We start from the raw sequence: 23568 nt of genomic DNA, 5'->3' as shown, positions 1-23568 counted from the left end.
GCACCGCAAAATCCTCCTCCCGGCTCCTCCTTTCCTCAGAGCTCGGCAACAAAGGAAATCCTTCACCCCACGCGCCCGGACCCCGCAGCTCGCCCATCGTTACCCAAGGGACAGCTGCTTGTTTGTCAGGACGAGGCGGGGGAATCACGGTGCTTGGTATTCCTGCGCGATGCTGAATTTTACATGATGTGAAAGAGTCTTGTTTGCATGGGTACAGGTCCAACAAAACGCACAGAAAATGCCACGATCCCTCTGCCCCCCAGATGGAGGCACAATGACGCTGCACCCGCATGTTTGCTGTCTGCCTTGATTTGGCCTTGGAGGATCTCCCGCATTACCTTACTCCTACGACGAGAAGGAATAAGAAATGTGGGGAAAACCTCAGAGTTTTATTTACCCTAGCCTTAACACTCAGACAACAGCACAAGCCCAAGAGGCTTCCCTCCATCTCCAGATCATACAACATCCTTCATCACGGCCGACCCACTAACCACTCACAGCAAACTCATTTCAACTACGGCCAACAACATCGTTACAATCCACGGCACTGCGGGCTGGTGGGCTTCGGCAACAGGGAGACAAACTTATGCAAAGCATACCTGGCCGCCTTCCTAGCTTGAGGAAGTGCCAAGCACATATCAAGCACATGACAGCTCCCAGTCTGACTAGTCTTACCTTTATTTTTTTCTGCGAGCAAAGGAAAGGTTAAATTAGCGAACATTTTGGTTTTCCTTTAGAGAACAAAAGGCAGAAAAAATATGGTCTGGAAATATGACAACAAAAATAGATCCAGACCCTCTGACACGAACGCCTTGAATCAAAGTCAAGTTTTATCAGCAGAGGAACTGAAGAACAGAACTACAGGATTTGGGGCTACATGGTCTGTCTAAAGAGCCAGAAGTCAGGATCACTGAGCACGTTATTAGCTGGATACATTTCTGCTGCTAAAAGATCATTCTGATGAAATACCCCTGATAAAGAGATAAGGCTGAACACCACGCATGAGACAGCTGCCTGGGTGAAGCCCAGAGCAGCACCAGGACCATAAACGCCTGGAAGCTACATTCCTGACTAGTCACATTAAAGGAAGATTAGTTAGTTGTAAGATAAAACAGGCAAATCACAGCTTAACTTCAGAATTTTTGAAAGCCTCAGGTGATTCACCAAGGAAACAGTCTTAAATTAGTACATTCTTCCATCTAATGAGATAGGACCAAGAACACAGAGGCTAGCATGGATTATTTAGACAGCAAACCACAGAAGCTATTCTGGTGAGGACAAACAAATTCAGGGGTTACAGAAACATGAGATGCCAATTTGTTTGCTGGCAACACAACCCAATCTCTGCAAAAGTTTTAAAAAAAGAGAAAAAAAAAAAGCTGCTATCTTCCACAGCTGCAGGATACAAAACATGGAGTAGTAACAGTATGGAACAGTAATCTGTTATCCATATTGGTAAGTCATCTCCAATTCATTGATCTAAAAAGAAGCACATTACTAAATGCAGGCACGTCTGCTGCCCAGGCTGAGCCCGGCTGTGGGGAGCAGGGGCAACCACCTGAACCCAGGAGACAGAGCCAATGATATGACTACTTGATAACTTTTTCACTATCACAAAGAATTAGCTTTCTGCACCTTAAGGACAAATTTTCTCCTCGGTTTTGACAGATACTTGGTCAGGCACCTTACCTATCCCAGCAGACAAGCAAAGCTGCTGTCAGACCCACCCTTGACTCCGAGCTACCTTTCCCCCTTCAACGCCCCTTGCATCGGGTCTGAGAGATGCACCAGCAGAGCTGACAGCGCTGACAAAGGAGCAAACAACAGTTTTGTTTCGGCAACAGTTTTGCATAGGGGAAAGAGAAAAGTAAAACACTAGTTAAGACTGCAGGAGACTTGCATCTCCGACACCAGGCAGGAAACCAGCTTCAGCACGATACTGCTTGCTCCCGGGACAGACGTGCGTGGGACCTTGCCTCCTCGCACAGGTCCATGCTGCAGCACAGGACACCCTGGAAACATCACAGACAGATGCCCCTCTCTCCACCTTTATTCAAAAGCCAGGGTCTTTAAAGAAACCTCTATATATCTAAAAAAAATTGTAGCTGACCCAAACACACAAGCATCCTATCAACTGTCATATGGGTACTCTCCATAATAGCTTCGAGCTTTTGTTCCCATTCCTCTCTGTTCCTCCCAGGTCTTCTTCCTTACTTTTGCTTATTCTTCTGTCCTCCTAGTCAATGCCCTTTCCTTGCACTGCTCTTTTTGCTTTTGCTTTCTTGTAGGATCACTTTGCTTTCCTAAGTGAAATGCATCCCATGATACAAGGGCTGTGTAAAGGGGCCAGCACTGTCAGGCAGAGCTCTGGTGGGATTTTGTTGCTTGTTTGGGTTTCTTGGATTTTCCCCTGATTTACAACTTATTCTGAAGCATATCGAGGAAATCTAGGGATCAAACTCTACACTGAGTTACTCCAGGGTTGACTTAGCTAAATATCCATGATTTTGAGTTCATCCAGAGTTAGACCAAGGTAAATCAAGACCGAATGTGCCCCGACACATTTAATATACACAGCCTCCTCTACAGTGTACATGTGTGTGCATACACCTGAAAATTTCATTCATGTGGAAGGAAAAAGCATTCAGCAGAGAAAATACTGTAGATGTTAGATAACCATAAAATAAACACATTCAAGCTTTCATAACCTCCTCAAGACATGCCAATTATTCAGTTTTGCTCTCCCAAGTTTCCAGTAGGGGCTCTTTGTCTCTGCATCATCTGCATCATGCCTATCTTCTGACTTGAATTCTTGGCCAATACTGGCATAGAAATAAAAGATAAAGCAAGTAATTACTCTGAATATGTAGCAGCAGTGGCTCTTGACATTCAACACTTTGATTTGGCTAAACCTTCGCTGTGTAAATAAATAAACGGTTTAGGTTATTCTGTGTTATGAGGTACAAAGATGAGTAATAGGCCATATTTTTGGTTCCCGAGTCCTAGAATTACACTGTTGAAATGAATTACTTTCCTGAAGTTTATGGTGTGACACATCATATGAGCAATTGCTGCTTCTCTTGATCGTCGCACTAAAATAGTTCAGGTTGGACTAAAACGTACTGGAGCGGAGGTGAGGGGGAAGTGCAAGCACCGCTCTTCTCCACAGATCGTTGGAGGAGACAGTGACATTGCTTACAGAACCAAGCAGCTAAAACATCATCAGCAAATACAGGCACGTGTCATCACCCAAACAAAGGCACACGTTTGACACACACGGGTGGAGGATTTTTGCCAAGTAGTGTTTTAGGCGGGCTTGTGAATCTGCAAGAGAGAGGTGGGGGGTGTGGAGCTGACTGGCACCAAACTGCACAAAAACAGTCACAGCAAGGCCCTGAGAAAAAGCAAGAAGAGACAGTTTAAGGGACCAAACATTGCCTGGAGAAATCTGGGAGCCAGGGCTTCGGTTGCAAGATCACTGCTGCATCCACAGAAAACACATTTTACATCCTCTTTGTAAACAGTCATGCCTCGACGTATGAAATTGCAACAAAGCATGGACGGTGGCTCCCACACATCCTAAGCACGCCCCAGGGTAGCGTCCGTATGTCCATGCAAGAGGCACATTTTGCATCGGGCAGCTCCCCAGACCTGTGACCCAACAGCACGCTGAGCCCACGGAGACACTGATGGGTCTGCTGCACCAGGCAGGAGGAACCTCCAGCTGCTCAGTGGGCAGAAGTCAAAGTCATCTTCTCCCCCTCCCCTTCTGCCAGCTATAACCCTGACAGCGACACTTGGAAAAATCACAGGGCAAGAAGTAGTGCTTTTGTTAGCAAGGGAAAGATGTTTGCTTACCCAGCAGACATGCAAAGGTCTATTCAGATCATTGCCTGACTGCTCTGCAGCAGCGTCGTTTCATCAGAGTGCGGCTCAGTCTTACTGAGATGTTTTTTTTTTTCTTCAAACCAACCCTCCATAACTACTCCTCGGTGCTGGAAGCCTGCTTTGAAAACTTGTATTTTTCAACTTCTGTTGTGCTTCAACAAGAGATTCAAGGCATGGTATGCCTGCAGCATACTGCTCATGGGAAACCAAATGTTGGATACCAGGATGAAGCTGAACACAACACCATAACAATACCGGGGGGGGGGGAGGGCGGATCCAAGCCTGCTGTAGAATCTATTTTCAACTACAGACAAAATTGATGGAAAGCAATCGGGTTTCTGTTGGTTGGTTGGTTGTTCCTCATCTCCCCAAGCTGCAAAGAGCTTTATTCAAGCCATGGTTTTACAGTAAAAACATCAATGCCTCTACCTAGCTTTCCTGAGAGAATCTCAAGCTTCGACCAGTTAAGACACATCATGATTCCACCTGAATAAAGAACAAGTAACAACCACATACCAGCAGTGACTTCAGTCACACGATACATTAGCACTTGGGGAACCCAGGTCCAAGTTCAGCCTTGGGCTTCTTGCTTGCCGGATCGGACGTCTTTGCACAGGCTGTCTCTTGGCAGAAGGATACACCTCAAAGGCAGCAAGCCGCCTGTTTGCCAGAAAACAGGTTTTCTCAGTGGCCTGTTTGCCAAGTCAAAGTCAAGAGGTCTTGAACAATACTCATGTCAGACACTTGCAATAACATCTAGAACAGTTTCACAGTAATGGCCCCAGCCTGGCAAATAATGTTATAACATGTTTAACTTTACAGAGAACAGAAGATTGCACGTGACCTTGCAAAATCAGGGTATGACATTTTGAGGACTTTGCGTTTTCCCCTCTTACCCAACCACTTGAATTGTTTCCTTCTGCAAATTCTCTCCTAACTTTAAATAAGAGGAAAGCAGTTCCTGCAGACCTCTGCCAAAGGGAGCTCCAGCTGAATTGAGAGGAAACTGGTTTGAATAAGAATCCAGCAAGCACTGTGGGATTTGGCCAGGAGACCAACATAGCACAAGAGAAGCAACTTCAACTATCGCAGGGACTATTCAACTACTGGAGGGACAGCCCCTTGCCTCCCCTCCCCCCCCCCCTTCTTTTTTCTCTCCCCCCTCCTCTTTTTTTGCCAGTCTACTTCTGGCAGACCTGCTGGAGATGATGCCAAGCCAGAGAGCAGTGCCGACTCTCAGCACCATCCTGGGCCACGGGAGGCCTGGTGCACCCTGACCATTCAGATGAAGTTCAGAGTCACACGCTACAGGGTGCAGCCAGGGGGACAGTCAATGGGAAGGCCTGAGTCTTGGACTTCTGCACCTAAACCCACAAACCTTACTGTCTGGTTTAAGCTTAGCAAGGAGAATGAGATGAAGAACCAGAATAGATATTTTACAGCCATCGTTAGTGCAAGCCCACCTCCAGCTCTTTTTTGAAGTGCCCAAGAAGGCTCATGCAATGAATTCATTTTCTTTTCTTCCTTCCTTTCAGTGATAGCTGTCTGGCATCACTTGTAGCTTGCTCTGTATTTACCACTGTTCTCACCACAAAAATCTGAGCTTTTCAAAACCGGCTGGTGATTTTGGGTGGCCAATTCAAATCATATTAAACAGATCTAACTTTGAAGACTGCACAGTTGTCAGCACAGTCCTGAAAGCAATCCCTTCAAGGGTATCTCAGTTTGGGCAACCAACCAGCTTTTCACAACTGAATCCAAGGATTAGAAAATGCCAACTTCATTCACTGGGTAGCATTTATTCTTTCCTTTAGCTGTTACAGCTTAGCAAATTTTACAGTACAGCAAAGGAATAATTTTTTTTACATAGCAAGTTCCAATAGCTTAAGAAATAAAGCATTAAGGAAAAGGATCATCCGAGCAAATGCATACCAGAAATCAATAAACTGTACACCTTCAGAAAGGACCACACATGTCCCACTCGGGACAGAGAGACATCACAGCTCTTCTGTTAGGACCGTCAGACACAGATGAGTCTGGACACCATCACAGAAACACAAACTTAGCTTTCACCATGGGACTAAACACAATGAAACTGTAAGAAAGGTAACATACTTGCTGTTAGGAATTTGCCAAATTACCTTGCAGCCCATACCACCCAATTCAGAGAAACTGTCTAAAGAGGCTCCCAGGGTAGCATTTTTGGTGGGACTCCCTTTGGCTATGCTGCTTGGCTTCCCAGTTCCTTAACAAATATTAGCGGCCTACTCACCTTTCAAGCACTGCTGTCAAAGAAAATTGCAGAGCATTTCTGAAAGTATCACAAGAAGGTAACCACTTACTAACCGTTCCGCTTACAGCACAGCCATGCACTTCAGGGAAGCCAGCAATCATCCAAACCCATAGCAATGTGTAAAGGCAGACTCTTCCACAAGAATAAGGCCTGTCCTATTTATCAAGGATAGCAAAGCACAACCATTCAGTGACGGCCATCTGATATCTTTTATATTTGCCTTGTATGCTTGCTACAAATGGAATCGGGGGGACAGAGGTTGAGTTACATGTGCGTGCATGTACACATATATGCACTGTGAAAAGGCTGCTCAGTAGGTAAACAATTAGAGATGCGCTGAGGTTTTACGTTAAACAAGCAGTATCATCTCTTTGCTTCACACTTGCGTGGCGATGTTCAGTCTTTGATACTTCTTGTATTTGCTCCTTGTAGGACAGCTGAATATATAGTTTTTCTTTTGTATTTGCTCTGACATTAGTAAAATCATCAATCAAAAAAGGTAGAGAAGAGTCACTTCTGTTAAAATATTCTCTTCTCTTCTAAGTCTCTGACAGCATAAGCCAAGAGTTTTGAGCTTAGCAATACATAAAACTAGCTGCTGTAGAGACGAGTACAGGATAAATGTCTCAGTAGGCAGGAGGCCACTCTCTCTGTTGGCAGAGTAGACAGAGTGAGGAAAGCTTGAAATCAGCCCCTGAAGAAATATAAACTCTTCTAAATAAGAAAGTAGTTCCAAGTATGCTCACTCACATACTTCAGATTCAAGGTAGCTTGAACAGAAAAGAATCAAATCGCCAGCGGACAAAAAGAAAATCTTACCATTATCTACAACCCAAAGACGACAGTATCCAGCAATGCAGAAAAGGATTCAGGAGTACTTTAGATAAGCAAATGAACATAAGCCCTCTTGATGCCACAGCCAACTTAAACATAATCCCTAAAAGCATAAGCAGGATGTATTTGCTGAAAGTAAGAAAAGGTATTAATTACACCTGTCCAAGGCACCGGGAACTATTATTAGATTACTGTATCCAGTTCTGGTGCCAGTAAATAAAAAATTATGTTAAAAATTTGGAAAGAGTTCTGAAAAGACCCTCAGGAGGTCCAAGAACTGTTTGTCGTAGTAACTGACTGAAGCTCAAAATATTTAATTAGGAGAATGTTAAGCACTGACTTGATGATTTTCTGCAAGTACCTACACGAGGAAAAGATTCCCGATAACAGAAAGCTCTTTAATCTAACAAAATAAAAATTAAGTTCCCAAGAGGTAAATTGGGCAAACTCGGGCTATAAACATGATCTATGTTTTTTTAGGTGCGGTGAAGTAATGGTAGAAACATCTTATCTTACAAAGATGAATGTAGATCTTGAATTTTTCCCCCCTCTCTTAAAAGTATGCAATAGCTCAACAAAACATTGATACAGATACTCCTGAAGAGAATACCGGGGCTCGTCTTCTATAGGAAGTCAGGCTGTATGATTGCTGTGATCCCTTTGGGCTTCAGCGCCTGTACATATGCAAAGAGTCTCTGGTCCCTGCAGAGAGCGGCGGGGGACAAGGCACGACACAGAAGGATGGGAGCTGACCTAGGCAAGACGCTCTGGGAGCCGTCAGCAGTCACACCAAGGGATGTAAATTTTGCAAGCTCTCTCTGACATCCTCGCTGGAGCTCCCCAAGGCAGAAGACATGAAGTGTCACGAGGAGTCATGCAAATATTGATGCTGCTGCAGACAGCCCAACTCACTCATGGCTCTGCCGCTGACTGTATTGGCACAGTCAGATCAGTGTTTCCACGGGGAGACAGAATTTTGATGTGTCAAGGCACCGGTGTTTGTAAGGACATACTACGGGGTTGTTCCCACTATGCTAAGAGCAAGGGCAGACCACATGAAGGTTTTAAGACTGTCAATATTGCAAGGCTGTGTGCACAGACTCCTCAGGGCTTCCTCACACTCTGCCTTAGTGCCCTTCCACATGGTAGAGCATCCCCCGTATTTCTGCAGCTCTTCTTCCCTTTTCCTCTTACTTCAGTCAGGAAGGAAGGAAACAGAGCGGAGGTAAGTGTTGATTTAACACACGACTAATGCCTTGTCTGATGGGGTCCATTTCCACAGAGCAGCTCAGCTTCACTGGAGGAGAGTCGTTCTCGGCCATATCTCTCTTCAACATCTTTTTTACTTCACATCATATTTATGGGTAACTTATGCCATACTGCACGGGCAGCTATTGTTATCCTCTCCTGAACAAGCTTCTGCACCACTGTTTCCATAAAGCCAGCTGCCCCCTTCCCTTTCATCATCTGCTTCACTCCCTTTTCAAACAACTGAAAGAAAGACTTATTCTTATCTGCTAGTGTCTCTGCCACCTGAAATAGCCAGACTTTCAGAGCACAGGGACCAGCAGGAGATGGTTTTGAGGCAAGGAGGATGCCATAATTCTGCCCCTACCCAGCCGCTCTGAACACAAACCCCCCCAAATTACATTTTTCCTGGGTGCTATATGTCCAGAGCAGCAGAATTTGTACAACGCACGGATGCCACAGGATCAGAGCACAGCCCGGGAGCCTGGGAAGCAGGAACCTGTGCGGCTACAGCACAGCCCCATCCACGGGAAGGAACGCATGGATTGCTGTGGGTCATGGAGGGGATCTGTCTCGCCTCTGGCAGAAAGAAACCAATTCCAGTGACCTTTCACCACTCCCCTGGTCAACTAATTAATGGGGTAGCCGTAACTGCAACCCCCAAGGGAAAGGAGCGCATTTTTACCTCCCTGGCCTCTACAGATATCTACACAAGTCAAGAGAGATTACGCAGAGACTGATGGAAGTAGTGGCGGCAGAAAGCCAGACACAGAGGTACGTGAGGATGCACTAAAGAGGCTCCAAAAGAAATCCTTGAGAGCTTGTCAAAACCAGCCTCCGGGCCGGAGACATCCCCAGCAAGGAGAAAGCTCGTCTCTGAATGCCTGGGACAGCTGGGTTTGCCTTACCATTGACATGGAAAATATTCATCAAGTATCGCTTTCCAAATATTCGCTCTTTTTCAGAAAAGAGCTTTTTGACCCCCATTCATCAGATAAAACTGACATGCTGAAACACCGCCCAGCACTTAATGTGAAAACTCCTTGAGCTCAAGGTATGACCAGCTAACGGGAAGGCCATTTTTCAGGCCCTGTCACACAAGCGCACGGGGAGCCTGATGTGCGGTCACTGCAGCAGAAGGAAAACCCGTTCAGACCAGCAAGGTCCTTATACCACATTGACGGAAGTTGATGGCTGCTCACAGCCCTTCACGGAGGAGGCCGGCGTGACGACTGCTGGAAAACAGAGGTCCTCCCCACCCAGTCGTGGCCCTAATAGGCTGTCAGGACAAGAAGCAGCTGCCAGAGCTGAGGCACGGCAAGGCACAGTTGATGCCTCGGTCACAAGCGAACCATATCCCATCCAGCTGTTTCTGATAAACCACAACTTGCCTTCCTAATGCTGAAAACTTCTTCTGACACAGTGAGATGGATGAAGATCTCGGGTTACGTGTGGGGAAGCAAAAGCAGAGGAGCGATACCAAATGACATTCCTGCAACACCAATCCCTACAGAAGAAACCTGGCGGCTCACACCGCTTCCCATTTTCCTGATCACAGACTCATAATGTGTTTCATATTAAATAGTCCCCGTTTCACATTTTAGTGATCAAATGCATAACTGGACTTATGGAAGACCAAGTGTCCCTGATTTAAAGCGCTTTAATACCAATATAGCTTTATGGATTTAAGGAGGAAAAAAAAACCAACAAAACCCCAAGAGCCACTGCTTTTGAGGCCCAGGTAATACCCTCCTTTGTAATGATTTAAAACACAGTCAATAAAACATTTACAACAGTTGGGAGCCAAGGGAAGGGTGTCTCCAATAAAGTTTTTATATATAAATAATACGTTCTCTCCCTTAGCTCTGCGGACATTATTCACAGAAAATAAATTTGTTCTCTGAAAAAAATGTTTCCATGACAATCTTCCACAACAGGCAGAGAGCAAAGGAACTTTATTATATATAACTTATCTTTTTTTAGTTCTCTTTGTTGCAATGATTTTTCTCATAGCACTAGTGGCACTGATCTTGCACTGCAAATGAGAAGAGCCCTGTTGGGCCTACGTTAAACGTGTTGCACCTAGAGCTCAGCAGCGCAATAGCGGAGCAAAGCATTGACAGAAAAGGAAACTTCGGTCATGGCAGCACCAGCTTTCTATTCATTTTTTTGCAGGTGGTTTCCTTGGGGGCCCACGGTAACTCCTCCCAGACTCCTTCTGTGAGGATGAGGTTTAATCCTGCTCCCTGCAAGCACCGATCCTAAACGCAGATCTACACACAGGTTTTGCAGGGATTCACCAGCTTAGAAGAGAGTACCTCCGCCCTAGCATGGGCCACAGAGCCATGCTTGTGATGGTGGCTTCTCTCTTACTCCAGTAAAGCTTACTGGAAAAAAACTATCCAGTTGTCTTCACCAGCGTGACCTCCATCAGCCCACCAAAAACACAGGCACCACTCAGTTCATACCCTTGAGGAGATCAGCCAATGGACAACCCACCAGAGAAGCACAGCAGAGGTTTTACAGAGCCACAGAATCAAGAAGTTCGGGGTTTTTGCTCTTCAGCTTATCTGAAACTAACAGCTAAGCCAATCTGGAGTTGAAGTAATGCAAAGTGTAGCTACATGGCAAGCAGAAGAGTACTTGAGATGGTCTGAATCTAGCCAGTACTGGTTTGCTTTGGTTCAATTGTATCCCACGCTGTTAGATGAGCACCAACACAGCAATCCACCTAATTCTTCTTTTGCCTAGTATCTGCCTAATAGTTGGCTTTGGACAGTTTTAGATGCTTCTCCGTAACCTTGAAGAGTACCGTAGTCAGCACGTAAACTCTCAGCTCATTTTTATGTTGTTGTTCACACAACACAACAGCTCAGGTTTTAGGCAGACTATCACAATTCAGTTGCCAGAAGGTTTGTCACACCATCTCAAAACTGCTTTCCTTCTGGGGTTATATCCTTGTGAAGAGTAAGTGCTGCTCATTAATAACCTCAATTTTCCCAAGTGCAGGCTAACAAATAACTCACGAGGGCAGAGGAGCAAAGATGCCTAATGTGTTATGTCCGCTGAAAAGCATGAAGCTACGGTAGCGTTCTCCACCTCATTGGTGTAAAAGGAGATATGGCAAACTGCAAGATGTAGAAAGCAAGACATATTTTAATTACCGAGACATTTATAGGTAACACATGCCTACAAAAACAGGCATACAGCTTTACATATCATTAAATATGTTAAAAATACAAAACTTGCAAGAACAAATACAAGGATCCAGATGTGAGTGTTGCATAAGAACTACACCTGGTGTCAATTCAACCTAAACACTCAGCTTTCCTCGATCCTGCAATATGCCACTAAAATTATAACAGTCTGTATGAAAAGCAGCACATTGCTGACATGCACTGTTAGTGTCATCCTCAAAACTGCTGAATGTAAACTTGAAAGCAGATTATCTTAAAAGGATAAGCAACTGCCACATGTGCATCAATTCAGCTCATTGCAGAACAAGTTGCAAGCTACAGCTGAAAAATATTAAAGCAATCTTCCTGGAAGACAGACTGCACTAATGAACAGGCTCTCTTGCCTATTAAAGCCTACTCCCACTTATGCCAAGTATGCAACATAGAAAAGGGCTGGAGGGAAGTGTGGCTTTGTAACAAGTGCCTGATGCAACTGGTTATTCTCCAAACAAGGTGACCATATAGCAAACTGAGCGGGTAGGTGCACATCAGCAGTTTGGCGTTTATTCTGCCTTATGCTCGAATTCTTGCATGCTCCCTAAGACGTACCAGGGAACCCTATGCTGACACAGCAACCAACCTTCTGGTCCTGCTTCCAGCCAAGTCCTCGCTGATGCCAATGCAACCATGACACTGTCCTTCAAATCGTTTTCTGAAGTATCGTATGTTAACAAAAGCATATGTTTAGTAGCTTCAATACAAATTATGCATCTGCACACACACACACACACACACACAGACAAACCTCTGTGAAAAGAATAGTGTCAAAGCTGTGAAAGCAAATACTTAGAAGCAAGGAAATGTCAAAATTCAGGCTGCAGAAACACCCTCATTTCATTCCCTCGGTGCATATAATTAGGAGTGGCATATCACTCAGGTGCAACAGTTGGCAGCTGTTAATAAAAGTGAACAGCATCCTGGGAGAAAGCCACCATGCAGATTTGCAGTAAGCACTTTCAAAACGAGTTTTCTTTTTTGATATAGATAAAACTTCAAAATATGTAGAGAAACAGGTAAGAAGAGAACTACTCATTAAATACTTACAGTGAGAGAACAAAACCATCTGGGAAACTGACATACAAGTATCACTGGAGGAAGAATATAAAATAACAAATCAAATTTCAAATTAAGATCCTGTGGCTTTACCCTCTGAGCCACTGAAAGCAATGAAGGCATTCTAAGTTTCACAGTTTTACCTACAACCTCACGACATTTGGGGGAGAAAAAAGGAAAGGGCTGAACTGAAAGAAGACTGAGCACCTTAGAAACTCAGCATTTATTTGCAATGAAGTAACTTCCTGGCCTACTTGGTTGGCAAGATGGTTTGAAAGCGACCCCCACACACACACACTCATGTCCCCCAAAACTCAGAAATCAGACAAAGGTAAAGATCCTAGAACTATATATGAGTATACATCAAATTCCCCAGGTTTTAAGCCAGTATTACTACTTGGGCAACCCTGGATCTTGAGCTGCAGACAAGGCTGAAAACAGCAAGTCCTGGTGCAGAAGCCCTCCACGGGAAGCCCCCACCAGTGCTGGTTTCCCAGACGTAGAGCAGCGACGTTGCAGGGGGAGGCACCGTTACCAAGGGCATTAACGGGGCAAGATCTCACTTCCCAACACACCCAAAGGCCACCAAGTCAAGTCTCCATTCCCTGGTCCATGGTGGAAGACACAGGAAAACAGTGAATTTACTCAAGGCAAAATTAACACCATTACATGCGAAAGCATATACGGCATCGTAACATCTGCTGTTGTCTACTGGCACCACTTTTGTCCATATTTCTCTGTGTCCACTTGCCTATATTCTCTTAAACGGTTGCTAGAAGATAGAAATTGTGCAAAACGAGTCGCTCCAGCCTTTGCTTTGGGTAACAGGTCCTGAGGGGCTGAGATGAGAGCTGCCTCCTCCATCCTGCCCGAGAAGGGGACGGAGGGGTCTGCAGCGGGAGGGGGCTTGCAATGGGAAAGGTGGGGTGCAGGGCCAGGGACCGATACCCCCGCATATGGACTTCTCCATACCCTCACTTACGTAAACACTGCTTAAACTGACAGCCTGTGCCTAGTCACGGGAAGCATTTTAGGAGGCTTGGATGATGTAGAGCAGTCACATAACCTGCCTGACCAGCGCTCCACCTCACGTGGACTCCCTACTGAGTTGCTCCACACCTACTTAAAAGCCTGGGAGCTGCACCGCTTGCTCCCCACGCTCATCGAAAAGCACTTCAGAAGGCGAAGGCAGGGCACAAAGTTTGCACAGAAACGCGCCTGCTACGCCGGTGTGTAATTTTGCATAATGCACGCAGCACAATGTGCCACTAGCAGGCAAGAGCCGTGCAGATGCCCTCTGGAAACACCTTCCTCCTTTGAGGAGGGCCTGCCGGGGTGAAAGAGGCATTTCCAGCTCTCTGCAGGGAGGCTGATCTGCCCACCTACCCACGCCAGCACCTCCAGGGTGCCCAAATACACCTCCTCTCTTTATTTTTTTTTTTACCTCTTTAATACAGAAAGGCATTCTGAACATGAACTCTTCTGTGAAAAGGCCACTTTTAATATTAATTGCTTTGCCTTCAGAGAAGAAACTGGTAAATTGTATTTTTAGCCACTGCTTCCCACTGTTGCAGAAAGTCACTTGACTAACTGCAACTAAAAATGTACCTTTTTTGAGCTTAACAATAGCATTAAAGAAAACAATAAACAAATTTTTTGGTGGATGAGAAATCAAAGGATTTAATTTGCCTCGATGACTTTTTTGTAGCACTGAAGATTACACCTAAAAGTTGTTAAATGTAATCTCGGTTCAAGTTCATTTATAAGAATTTTGGCTCAATATATTGTCAACACATTGTCGCTCCGTAATGCTATATGGAGTTATTTGGACATTTCATCGGGGTCCACAGCAGATAACACAATCTATTCAGTCTACTAATAGAGCCTTATACCACCCCCACCGCAATGATGGCAACATAATCTCAGCTGTCTAAAAATGCAAAAAATATTATCTTGCAATATCTGCCTTGGCCCAATTCCCATCGCCCAGCGACTGACCCTTCTGAGCCCCAAGCAGAAGGCTTGAAGCAATCTGAGAGTATATTGTGCACAGGCTCCCAAAGTTAGCTGAATAACAATACAGCTAACTCAGCGGGGTTTCAGAGCCACAATTTAAAGCTAAATTGGCTTCCTCTTCATAGAGGAACTATGTTTCCTTAGGATTAGCAATAAAGACTGCCTGAGCTGATCTGACAAATCAGCCTTTTACCCAAAAATGTCAGATTATAGGCTGCGATATTTTTATTCAAAAGCAATGGAAAGAATAATCTGTTCAACATTCTCCTGTGCTCAGCTAAAATACACTTAATTGCATCAGGCACTACCAAACATTTTTCAAGCCCAGAAAATAATAACATGCCTGACATTATGGCAACATGAACCGCAAGAAGTACCGTAAAAGATTTGATTTAAAGTCCAATGCTAAAGGCGTTCATAAGGAAAGGTTTAAAAATCTCACCTTAGCTCACCCTCTCATGCTTAGGTGCTCATAGGAGCTGCTGGTTCCCATCCCACACAGGTCACTCAAAATGCATCGTCCATCAAACTGCCCTCGAAGCAGCTGGTAAAGTAACTAGCGTTTGGCCCACAGTATATAACATCTCATGCTCTCTCGAAAACCTCTTTAGCTTCTAGCAATTTCAGGGTGAGGTAATGGCAGATTTTTGGCATCCACTCCGCATTGCCTTGATTCTGTACAATGCATTGTGTCAGTGCGATGGATCTGAGCCTAGCTGGGGACTCATTAATCCACAGATTTCATTTCTAAACACACAATTTTCTGAAACAATAATGCGCATTAACTCCTCCGGAGTTGCTAAAGTCTGCTGCAAATCAAAACCTGTTTGGGCCCCCCTTACTATAGTTAGATATTTTGGTGACCATAATGGCCAGGACTCTGCCAAAACAGCTACCAGACGTTACTAGTAAGACCCCTACTTTATACTATTATGGCAATTTTATTGAAATTTAGGCAATGCCCTTGCTCAACAACTGCTTTACAAGACAAAAATCAGGTGTCAATTACTTTTTTTGCTTTCAAAATACATGCAGGCACTAATCCTGGAATAATAGGCTCATAAAGCATCAGCTTAGAAAAATGCAGCAATTACACTGATCCAGCAAGCTGTCCACGGGAGACGGCTTTGTTGCCACATTTTGCTTCGCTGAGCTCCACTTGTGAGCATATGAAGTATACGCTCCTGCAGATTAACTTTTCCTCTGCAAGTGAGCAGACTGAAAGAGTATACACGGCCAATTTCTCGCTCACCCCATGGAAGGAGGGACAGCATCAGGCCCTTAGGGAGCGATCTTCTCTTGCAGCCTCTGGAGGAGCATGGTGTCGCTCTTGGGGGATTTTCCCACCCCGAGACAAGACCAGTTTAGGGATGGAGGTGGGTAGGGAGAGATGACAGAAGGTAACTGTCACATGCAGCTACTGATGCCGTGTCTCAGACAGCTCTGTTAACTCTAGCATGACTTTGGGCACCTGATGCCTGGAGGAGGAGGAGGTCTGTGCTGAGCACCACTGTCACCTGGGCTCAGATGCTGGCACCGTCATACCTAACTCCAGCACCTGGCCAGCCGTTCACCGAGATTTCTCAGAAGGCGCAAGCACAGCTTCATCAATGGATCTCCCCCTTCATGTATCAGGATGCTCTTGTGGAAGTACTTTGCCATGGAGATAAACCATTTCTTACATAGAATGTCCTCTTCCCACAGCACCTCCTCTGTGACCTGCTGCTGCTGCTCCCCACCCTCACGCCGCCTCGTGCTTTCACTCCCGATCCCATTCCTGCCCTTGCCAGCCTCAGCCTCCTCTCCAGCATCGCCTTGCACTCTGAAAGAAAGGAGTCCGGGATAGCAGATGTTTTTCTTCTCTTCCTCATATCACAGGCGGAGCTCAGTCACCCGTGGTGGGCTCCATGTAGGCAGAGCTGCCGGCAGCTGTGAGGCAGAGCCAGTTTGGGCACGTTTCAGCTGCCTTTGGCTGGAGGCCACAAGAAAGCTCGGTAGAGGAACATGCCCAGAAGAGCTAAGTGTCCATCAGCTCTCTATTGGGGGTGAAATTTTCATGTGGGCTCACACGTAGGACGGAAAGTGTTCACCCCTCTGGTTAGAGGGAGGAACCTTCTGAGATAGGACCTCACCTGAAGCAAATCATTAATTACCCTTATCTCCTATCCATTAACTCAAATTGCTCATCCATAAATACCTGGCATTAAATAGGTGGATTTTCTGGGAAGATGGACCTTTGATTAGTCAATTTGAAACTATGCGACTGATCTTTCACCCACTGAAGTCGACAGCAAGAGCTTCCTTTGATCCCATGGTACACGATCAGGTCAGACGGAGCTCAGAGATCATCATCCCTCTCCACAAGTACGGGCGCAGTGGCTCAGCAGGAAGGAAGTGTGATTCTCCTGGAGTTTCTGCTTGTCACTTTGTCACAGTGTGTGTTATTCGAGACATTGAGGGGGAAAGGAGAGGAAAAAAAAAAAAAAAAGGCAGCAGGCCTGGAAGCTGAGACAGAGGGGCGTGTGGTGGGTCTTTTCATTTTTTCCCTTCTTAACAGACTGAGATAAATGTAGCAACCCAAAAACGTGGAGGTGGGAAGGGCGTGTGTGTGCATGTGCCTTTTATCCACTGGAGGATCATTGGATGTATCTGTTACCAAGGTGAAGCACACGCTTGGTAACAGAAGAGAGCAAAATTATTTTTTCTGCATTCCTATATGATAATAATCACTAAGCTTATCATTTTTCTCATGATGAAATTCAGAGCCCTGTATTAAATTTCACTCCGTGACAAATTTACTGGAATGAAAAAGGAGAAGAAAAAAAAAAAATATCCAAGAGTGTAGGAATGCAAGCTGCAATCTTAACAGCAGCACGCTTACAGTGCTGCTGGAGCTGGAGGAAATTACACTGTACTCAGCTCCGCTGGTCCAAGCAGCTTTCAGTAACAATAAGGCGTCCGGCTTTGGGTAGCCCTCTGTTAAGGATCTGATAAAACAGAGGCAGAAGTCAGATAGCTCAAACACGAGCAGCACAACTCTTTATCGGGGGGGGGGGTCCTAGCGGGCTTGTCCTTGCTCTGTTTACCGCCCAGCCAAGCCCCCACTACTCTTTATAACGCTGTGACATGTCCTGATTGATGGGTAAAAGCCTCCACTGAAGGCTTCTGGATAATAAACAAAATGCAGAGACCCTCCGCGGACTTTTCTTACCGACACCCTGGGGGAAAAAAAAACCATCCAGGGCGCATCTCGCATCTTTTGCCATACAGCGATATCAACAACTTTTAATCGCACGAACGGTACCCCCTCCTGCAGACACAGGCAGCACCTCCCGGCGCCGCGACGAGCAAGGAGTACCTGTACGTTACCTACACGCGACTGGCCCGCACGCAGTGACTGGTCCTCAGCAATGCAAGTCTCACCATTAAAAACACATTTCTGACCAAAAAAAATAAGCAAACAAACGGGGGGGGGGGGGGGGAGGGGGGAGACAGGGCAAAGCAACTGAAGTTGGGAAGCAAAATTGCAGCCACGCAAACCTCAGTGCGGGAAGGGGAAGCGCCCGCCGTTTCCACGCCCGCAGCGTGCGGCGGCGCCGCGGGGAAGTTGGGAGACGGGGCCGAGGGGAGCCCCCGCCGCCCCCGGGGAGGTCTCCTGCTGCGGGGGGCTCGCCCTCCGGGCCGGCAGAGACCCCGCACGCCCGTCTCACGCCGCCAGCCCCCAACCCCACACGCACACACGCACTCCGCGGGGTGCCGGCAGCCGGCCGGGGGTGCCCGGCGGCCCCGCTGCGGGCGCGGTACCTTCTCTCCGGTGAGCACATGCAGCCCCTCCCGGACCTTGGCGAAGGAGCCCTCTCCCAGCTTCCTGCCGATCAGGTAGTTGCCGACCCGCTTGGTGTGCTGGAAGTCGCGGAGCCGCTCCCGCGGCGCCGCCGCCGCCGCGCTCAGCCAGGCGGCCAGGAAGCTGCCCTCCGCGCCCGCCGCCGCCTTCCGCGCCTCCCCGCCGCCGCCGCTGCCCGCCACCGCCGGCGGCTCGCTCAGGAGCCCGTCGCCCGCCGCCGCCGGCATGCCCGGCCCCGCCGCTGCCCCTGCCGCTGCCCCTCCGCCTGCCCCCGGCCCGCGGGGCGGTCACCGGGCGGGCAGGAAAGTTGCTCCGGGGAGAACGCCGCCGGCCAGGCTGGGGCGGAGGAGCCGGGAGGCGGAGCGGGGCTGGCGGGGGGCCGGGGCTGGGGCGAGCCGGCGGCGCGGTGCCCCGGGCCGCCGCCCCTCATTGGATCCGGCGCCTCCCCTTCTCCCGCCCGCCGCCGCTGCCGCTCTGCCCCGCGCCGGCTGCAGGCGTGAGGCTGCCGCGCCGAGCGGGGAGGGGGGCCGGGGGAGGGAGGGACCGGCGGGGGGGGGGGGGCGAAAGGGCTCCTTCAGTTTGAGTTTGCGGTAATTTAATCCGCTGGCGGGCGGCGGGAGCAGATGCGACCCAAACCCGGCGGCAGCCTGGGTATGTTCAAATCCGGCTGGCCCCTCCTGCGCCCCCCCAAACCGGGGGTGGCAGCGCATCCCTCTTTGGCATTGAACCAGGGGTCCCGGCTCCCGGGCAGCGCCGTGACTCCGTCCGCGTGTGGCTCTGTGTTACTGCTGCCCGGGAGTATCTTTTGTGCTGCTTTTCCCCACCTCCCTTCCCGAGCACGCCTGAGTCTGTCTCAGCCCCGTGGCGGGGAAACGTGCTACCGCGACGCGGTCGTGACCGCTCCGGCGGCGCCGGCGAGGCTCCGGTCCCGCTCCCCGCCTCGTTCACCCCCCGCTTCTCCATCTTATCCCTCCCGGCCCTCTGCTCTCCTCTGCCGGCGACCTCCTCCTCCTGTTTTGCAGCGCGGGGTTCCTGGCCGACCCCCCCCCCAATGCCCCGCCGCAGTCCGCATCCCCCAAATGCTCTCCGGGGCTTGGTGAACCTGGAGAGAGGAGGCGAGCTGGGCACCCAGCCGCCGCAGGCTGCGTCCAGGGGACAGTCATTTCCCTACCGACCTCCCCCACCTCGTGGAGAGGGAGAAGAAAGGGGAATATTGCCGTTTTCACTGCCCAGCCCCCTTCCACCTCGCTGGGGGCTGCGCTGGGAAAGGGGAGGCGCAGGGAGAGGGCGGGCGGTGGGACAGCGCCGGCAGAGCTGCCCGGCTCCGGGTTTCCGACGGTCAGCGATGCTGTGCCCCGCTCTGAGCTTCGCCGGTCAGCGATGCCAGCAACCTTCAGCTCATGCTGTGGACGGTCTAACCGAACGAGTAAGTCATTGCAGTGCCTCAGGGCTCATAAGGATTTTAACCTAAAACTTATCTTTAGCGTGGTATCGTCAAGAAAGTAATCACAGACCCCTGTTTAGCTTAAGCTTCATCTACGTTTTCAAGTTTTGCCCGCGTAGTTGCGTTAGTTAATACTTTGAAAAAAAGAAATCACGCGCACCCTAGCAGATGCCAGCTATGTCAGCAAAACCTCCCGTAAAGATGCAGTTGTACTTGATAAAAACCGGCTTAGAGCTTTGCTGCAATCACATTCCCGCCCCATGTGAAGCTGTTTTTCCCACTAGAGGGCTGGCTAGCACCACTCTCCCCGCGCACATGCTGCCACCTCTTTTCAAGCTCTTCTTTTACTCCTTAAAAAAATGTCATACCAAGTTTACACCACGCTGCTCTCCATTAGTTTTTGTCTCGACCACACTCCTATTGCTTCACCGGGAGAACTATACCCCTCTGGTCCCTTCCGCTGGAGTAGTCTAACTGCATCACTAATCGGATTTGGGCTGGCACAGGTGTTGATTAGCCATGTGCTCCTTCCACACCACCTTTCCTTGACATCACCGCTTTGGTAAAACTTCCTAATTTAAGCCAGAGCTGAGCAACGTCTTTTTTTTTTTTTTTTTTTTTTTTTTTTTTTTTTTTTACCGTGCCAATTGTAATGGATAAGAATTTGTAGTCTCCCCCGTGTCAGTCCACGCTTCCCAAGCTGTATTTAATCAGATTAAAACATGCCCAGGTCTGGCTTTAGGCAAAAGGTGGGCAGCTGCCCAGGGAGGCTGGTGGCGAGGAGCTCCGGGCTGCCGGCACTGGAAGAGATGTTGCTGCCGGAGGCGCTGAGCCCTGCCACCCCCGATGACCCCAGGGCTGGGGCTGGTCGGGGTGCAGCTGGGGTAGGAGCCCCCTCCTTCTCAGCCCTCTTGGCCCAGCTGTGTCGGGAGTCATGCCGGTCTCCCCCCAGACTTAAGAGACGTCCTTATCCGGACCCCATCTCTTTCCTTGCAGCTCAGGAGGGCTAAGAAAGCATCTAGTCTGCTGGGAAGAGAAGAGGAGACGGAGGGAACGGGTGCCCATGCTGCGTTGAGGTGGGGGCTGGTAGCTGCGTGGGGTGAAGGCCCTTACTGAAAGGCAGAGTACGGGGAAGGAGAACTGGGGAAGCAGACTCGCACTGCAAATTTCTGGAGCTCAGCTGGCCACCTTCCACCATCCGACTTCAGCTCCCTGAAACTTTTACTGACCCCTCCAAAATGTATTCCCTGTGGCTAAATACAGAGCAGTTCCATTGCTGAGAACCTTGGAACTGGCTCTGCACCACCATACTCAATGATATATATGTTTTCAGATGAAATTTCAAACAAAACAGAAATCCAGCACTGTCCCAATAGGCAGAAACTGGAGAACAGAAAGCTCCAAAGCCAATAAATAATATTTTCCATTTAAAATGTACATTCATCCCATGCTCTGGATACATTTACAAGTATTACAGTACACAGCCACCTAAAATAAAAGTCTGTACGTTCTCCAACCTACCGTTATCCCGGGAGCAGTTCTGTCCCCTTTGGGGAGGCGTAGGGACACAGGACCATGATGCGCTGCCTGAAGTGATGGCTGCTGTGCTGCAGTTGTGCTCCTCGTAGTGGGGTGCACTTTGATGTGACACGTCCCCAACAGCAAAACTGGTCCTGCCCCTGCTCTCCCCCACGGCGCAATGCTGTGCCAGCGTGTTTGTGCTGCTGTTCGAGAAACAGGGTTGGTGAGGTGATCCAGGCTGTTTAAAAGTGCCAGGAAGTTTAAGGCAACTCCTCTACTGACCTGGCCACCAGAGAAATAGAAGTGGAAGTGCACAGTGAGGCAGCGCAGGTACCCCTGCACCACACTGTGCCGTGCCAATGTCATCCTCAAATTACCCCCGTTATCAAACCTTCCTGGCCCTCCTGAATCACCTGGGATTGATAAACCTGGCTCCTAACAAATCTGAAGGGTCCAGGAGAGGACTTTATTGATGTTTCCTGAATCAAAGCTGGAAGTGGGAAGGTGCCAGGAGCACCCCTGTGTTTGCAGGGAAGGCGGCCCAATCCTTGCACAGGTCAGGACAGTGGCAAGGCGAGATCGTTCAGTGGTGAGCCTGGGTCTACATCACAGACTTCTCTGGTCAGTGTGATATATGTGAGGTTTTTAACAATATTGTTGTATGGAGAAAAAAAAAAACCAAAAAAACAAAAAACAAAGAAAAGCTGTATTGCAGACAGTTACTTTGGAAGAATAAAAAGTACACATCGTTTCTCAGTTGTGGAGCGGCTATATTCTATATTATTTAAAGATAGGACTATGCTAAGAGGGTTTGCAGCTATATTTGCTATATAGTTGTTCTTGTAATGGACCAAATACATGTTTCAGACAGGCAATGCAAGAATTCCCAAGTGTATCCTACGCAGGGAACTGGAACAAGTAAATAGGAAACACGGCTGCCCAAGAAAATGCTGGAAGACACGCCTGGATGCAGCTTCTGGCTAATCCTTATACGCGGGGATGGAGCGCGGAGGGAAGGCGTAGCCCTGTTTCAGCAGCGACAGCATGCCCTTGGGCAGGAAGAGCGGTAAGGTTAAAGAACGCATTAGTTAGCAGCAGGAGACCAGCTCATCGTTTAAATGGCAATATGGGTTACGCAGCAAGAGATGCTTAGCATGCACAGGCCGGCATCCTCCGCTCCCTGGCTATAGAGCTCGTCTCAGCCACCTCACGCTGGCCTAAATGTCTGTAAGTACGGATGCCCAAAAAGGGACGTGCATCCATGTCAGTAAGTCCTTACTGGCACGGGAGAGGTGAGCTGAGATTATGTGCCTCCATCGTCTGCTCCCCTGCCGGTGCCACCAGGGGAGGGGGGGAACCTCACCCAGTGCAAAACAAACCGGACCCTTCCCTTGCCCAAAGGAATATGCTTTCAGACAGACAGACAGAGGTATGTGCCTTTGTTTAGGCTCACAGCTCCCACTCGGCTAACAGAAACATGGTTTTGGCCACTGTGATGATTAAACAGATGTTAATGGTATGTTTTTCAGTCAAACACCTGAAAATCAACCTCTCTTAAAGATAAAACCGGCAAGAAATGGCCATCGCAGCAAACATTAGGAGAGCTCTGAAAGAACCCAGTGAATATTTTTTTTAATTGACTCAACCTGAGGACTTAATGAGTTGAGGGTATGCTTTTAAACAGGCGAGACTGCTGCCTTCTCACGATTTCTATCCTGTCCAGCTGTGCCCATCAGGGTGCAGTCTGGATGGAAGGGGGATCAAAGGCTGCATTCATTTCTGTCCATGCTTTAATTTAAATTTAACTCCAATGTGCTTTATTTTGAGCTGCAGTCTTTCTAGGTAATGACATTTACTGATTAACTATTGAAATTACTAATGAATTAAAGGCAGTAGTCTGTCTTCAAGTTGCAAAAGCTGTAATAGCAAGCTACTAAAAATAATTTAGAGCTTGATTTAAACCCATGAAAGCGAAGAAATTCAGAGTTACCCTGACAGTATTGTCCTTTGCCATCTTCAGCATTTTAAAATATTGTAGTAAAATGTATTATTGGCTTGCAGACTGGGAGTTTGCAGCCACGAGGAAGGCTGAGGCCTCCGGGCCCTGTCCCCAGTGTCAAGGTCTACCTGGGCTGAATCCTTCAAGGGATCAAACGCTGCAGCCGAGTTCCCAGCCTACGGTACCACGTCC

The 23568-nt window shown here is 48.0% G+C and overlaps 1 protein-coding gene across 3 annotated transcripts in view; it reads right to left on the bottom strand.

Moving 5' to 3' along the window:
• The window catches only part of HUNK (hormonally up-regulated Neu-associated kinase), a 59256-nt gene extending 40526 nt beyond the window's left edge, over nucleotides 1-18730 (bottom strand). For 2 of the 3 annotated variants that reach the window (XM_087759014.1, XM_087759015.1), the window contains exon 1: nucleotides 18373-18730. In XM_087759014.1, coding sequence (XP_087615140.1) covers nucleotides 18373-18639 — 267 coding nt within the window. In that variant the 5' untranslated portion in view covers nucleotides 18640-18730. Of the gene's footprint in view, nucleotides 1-4404; nucleotides 4549-5820; nucleotides 5864-18372 lie in introns of those variants that run through there. The other variant, XM_087759016.1, reaches the window with a different exon arrangement.
• Between the last annotated feature and the right edge of the window lie 4838 nt (nucleotides 18731-23568).

The sequence above is a fragment of the Nipponia nippon genome, unplaced genomic scaffold (genome assembly GCF_047370975.1).
Source record: "Nipponia nippon isolate SJK-2023a ecotype South Korea unplaced genomic scaffold, ASM4737097v1 scaffold_2, whole genome shotgun sequence".
NCBI classification, from domain to species: Eukaryota; Metazoa; Chordata; class Aves; order Pelecaniformes; family Threskiornithidae; genus Nipponia; species Nipponia nippon.
This window is presented reverse-complemented; position numbering and strand designations above follow the sequence as displayed.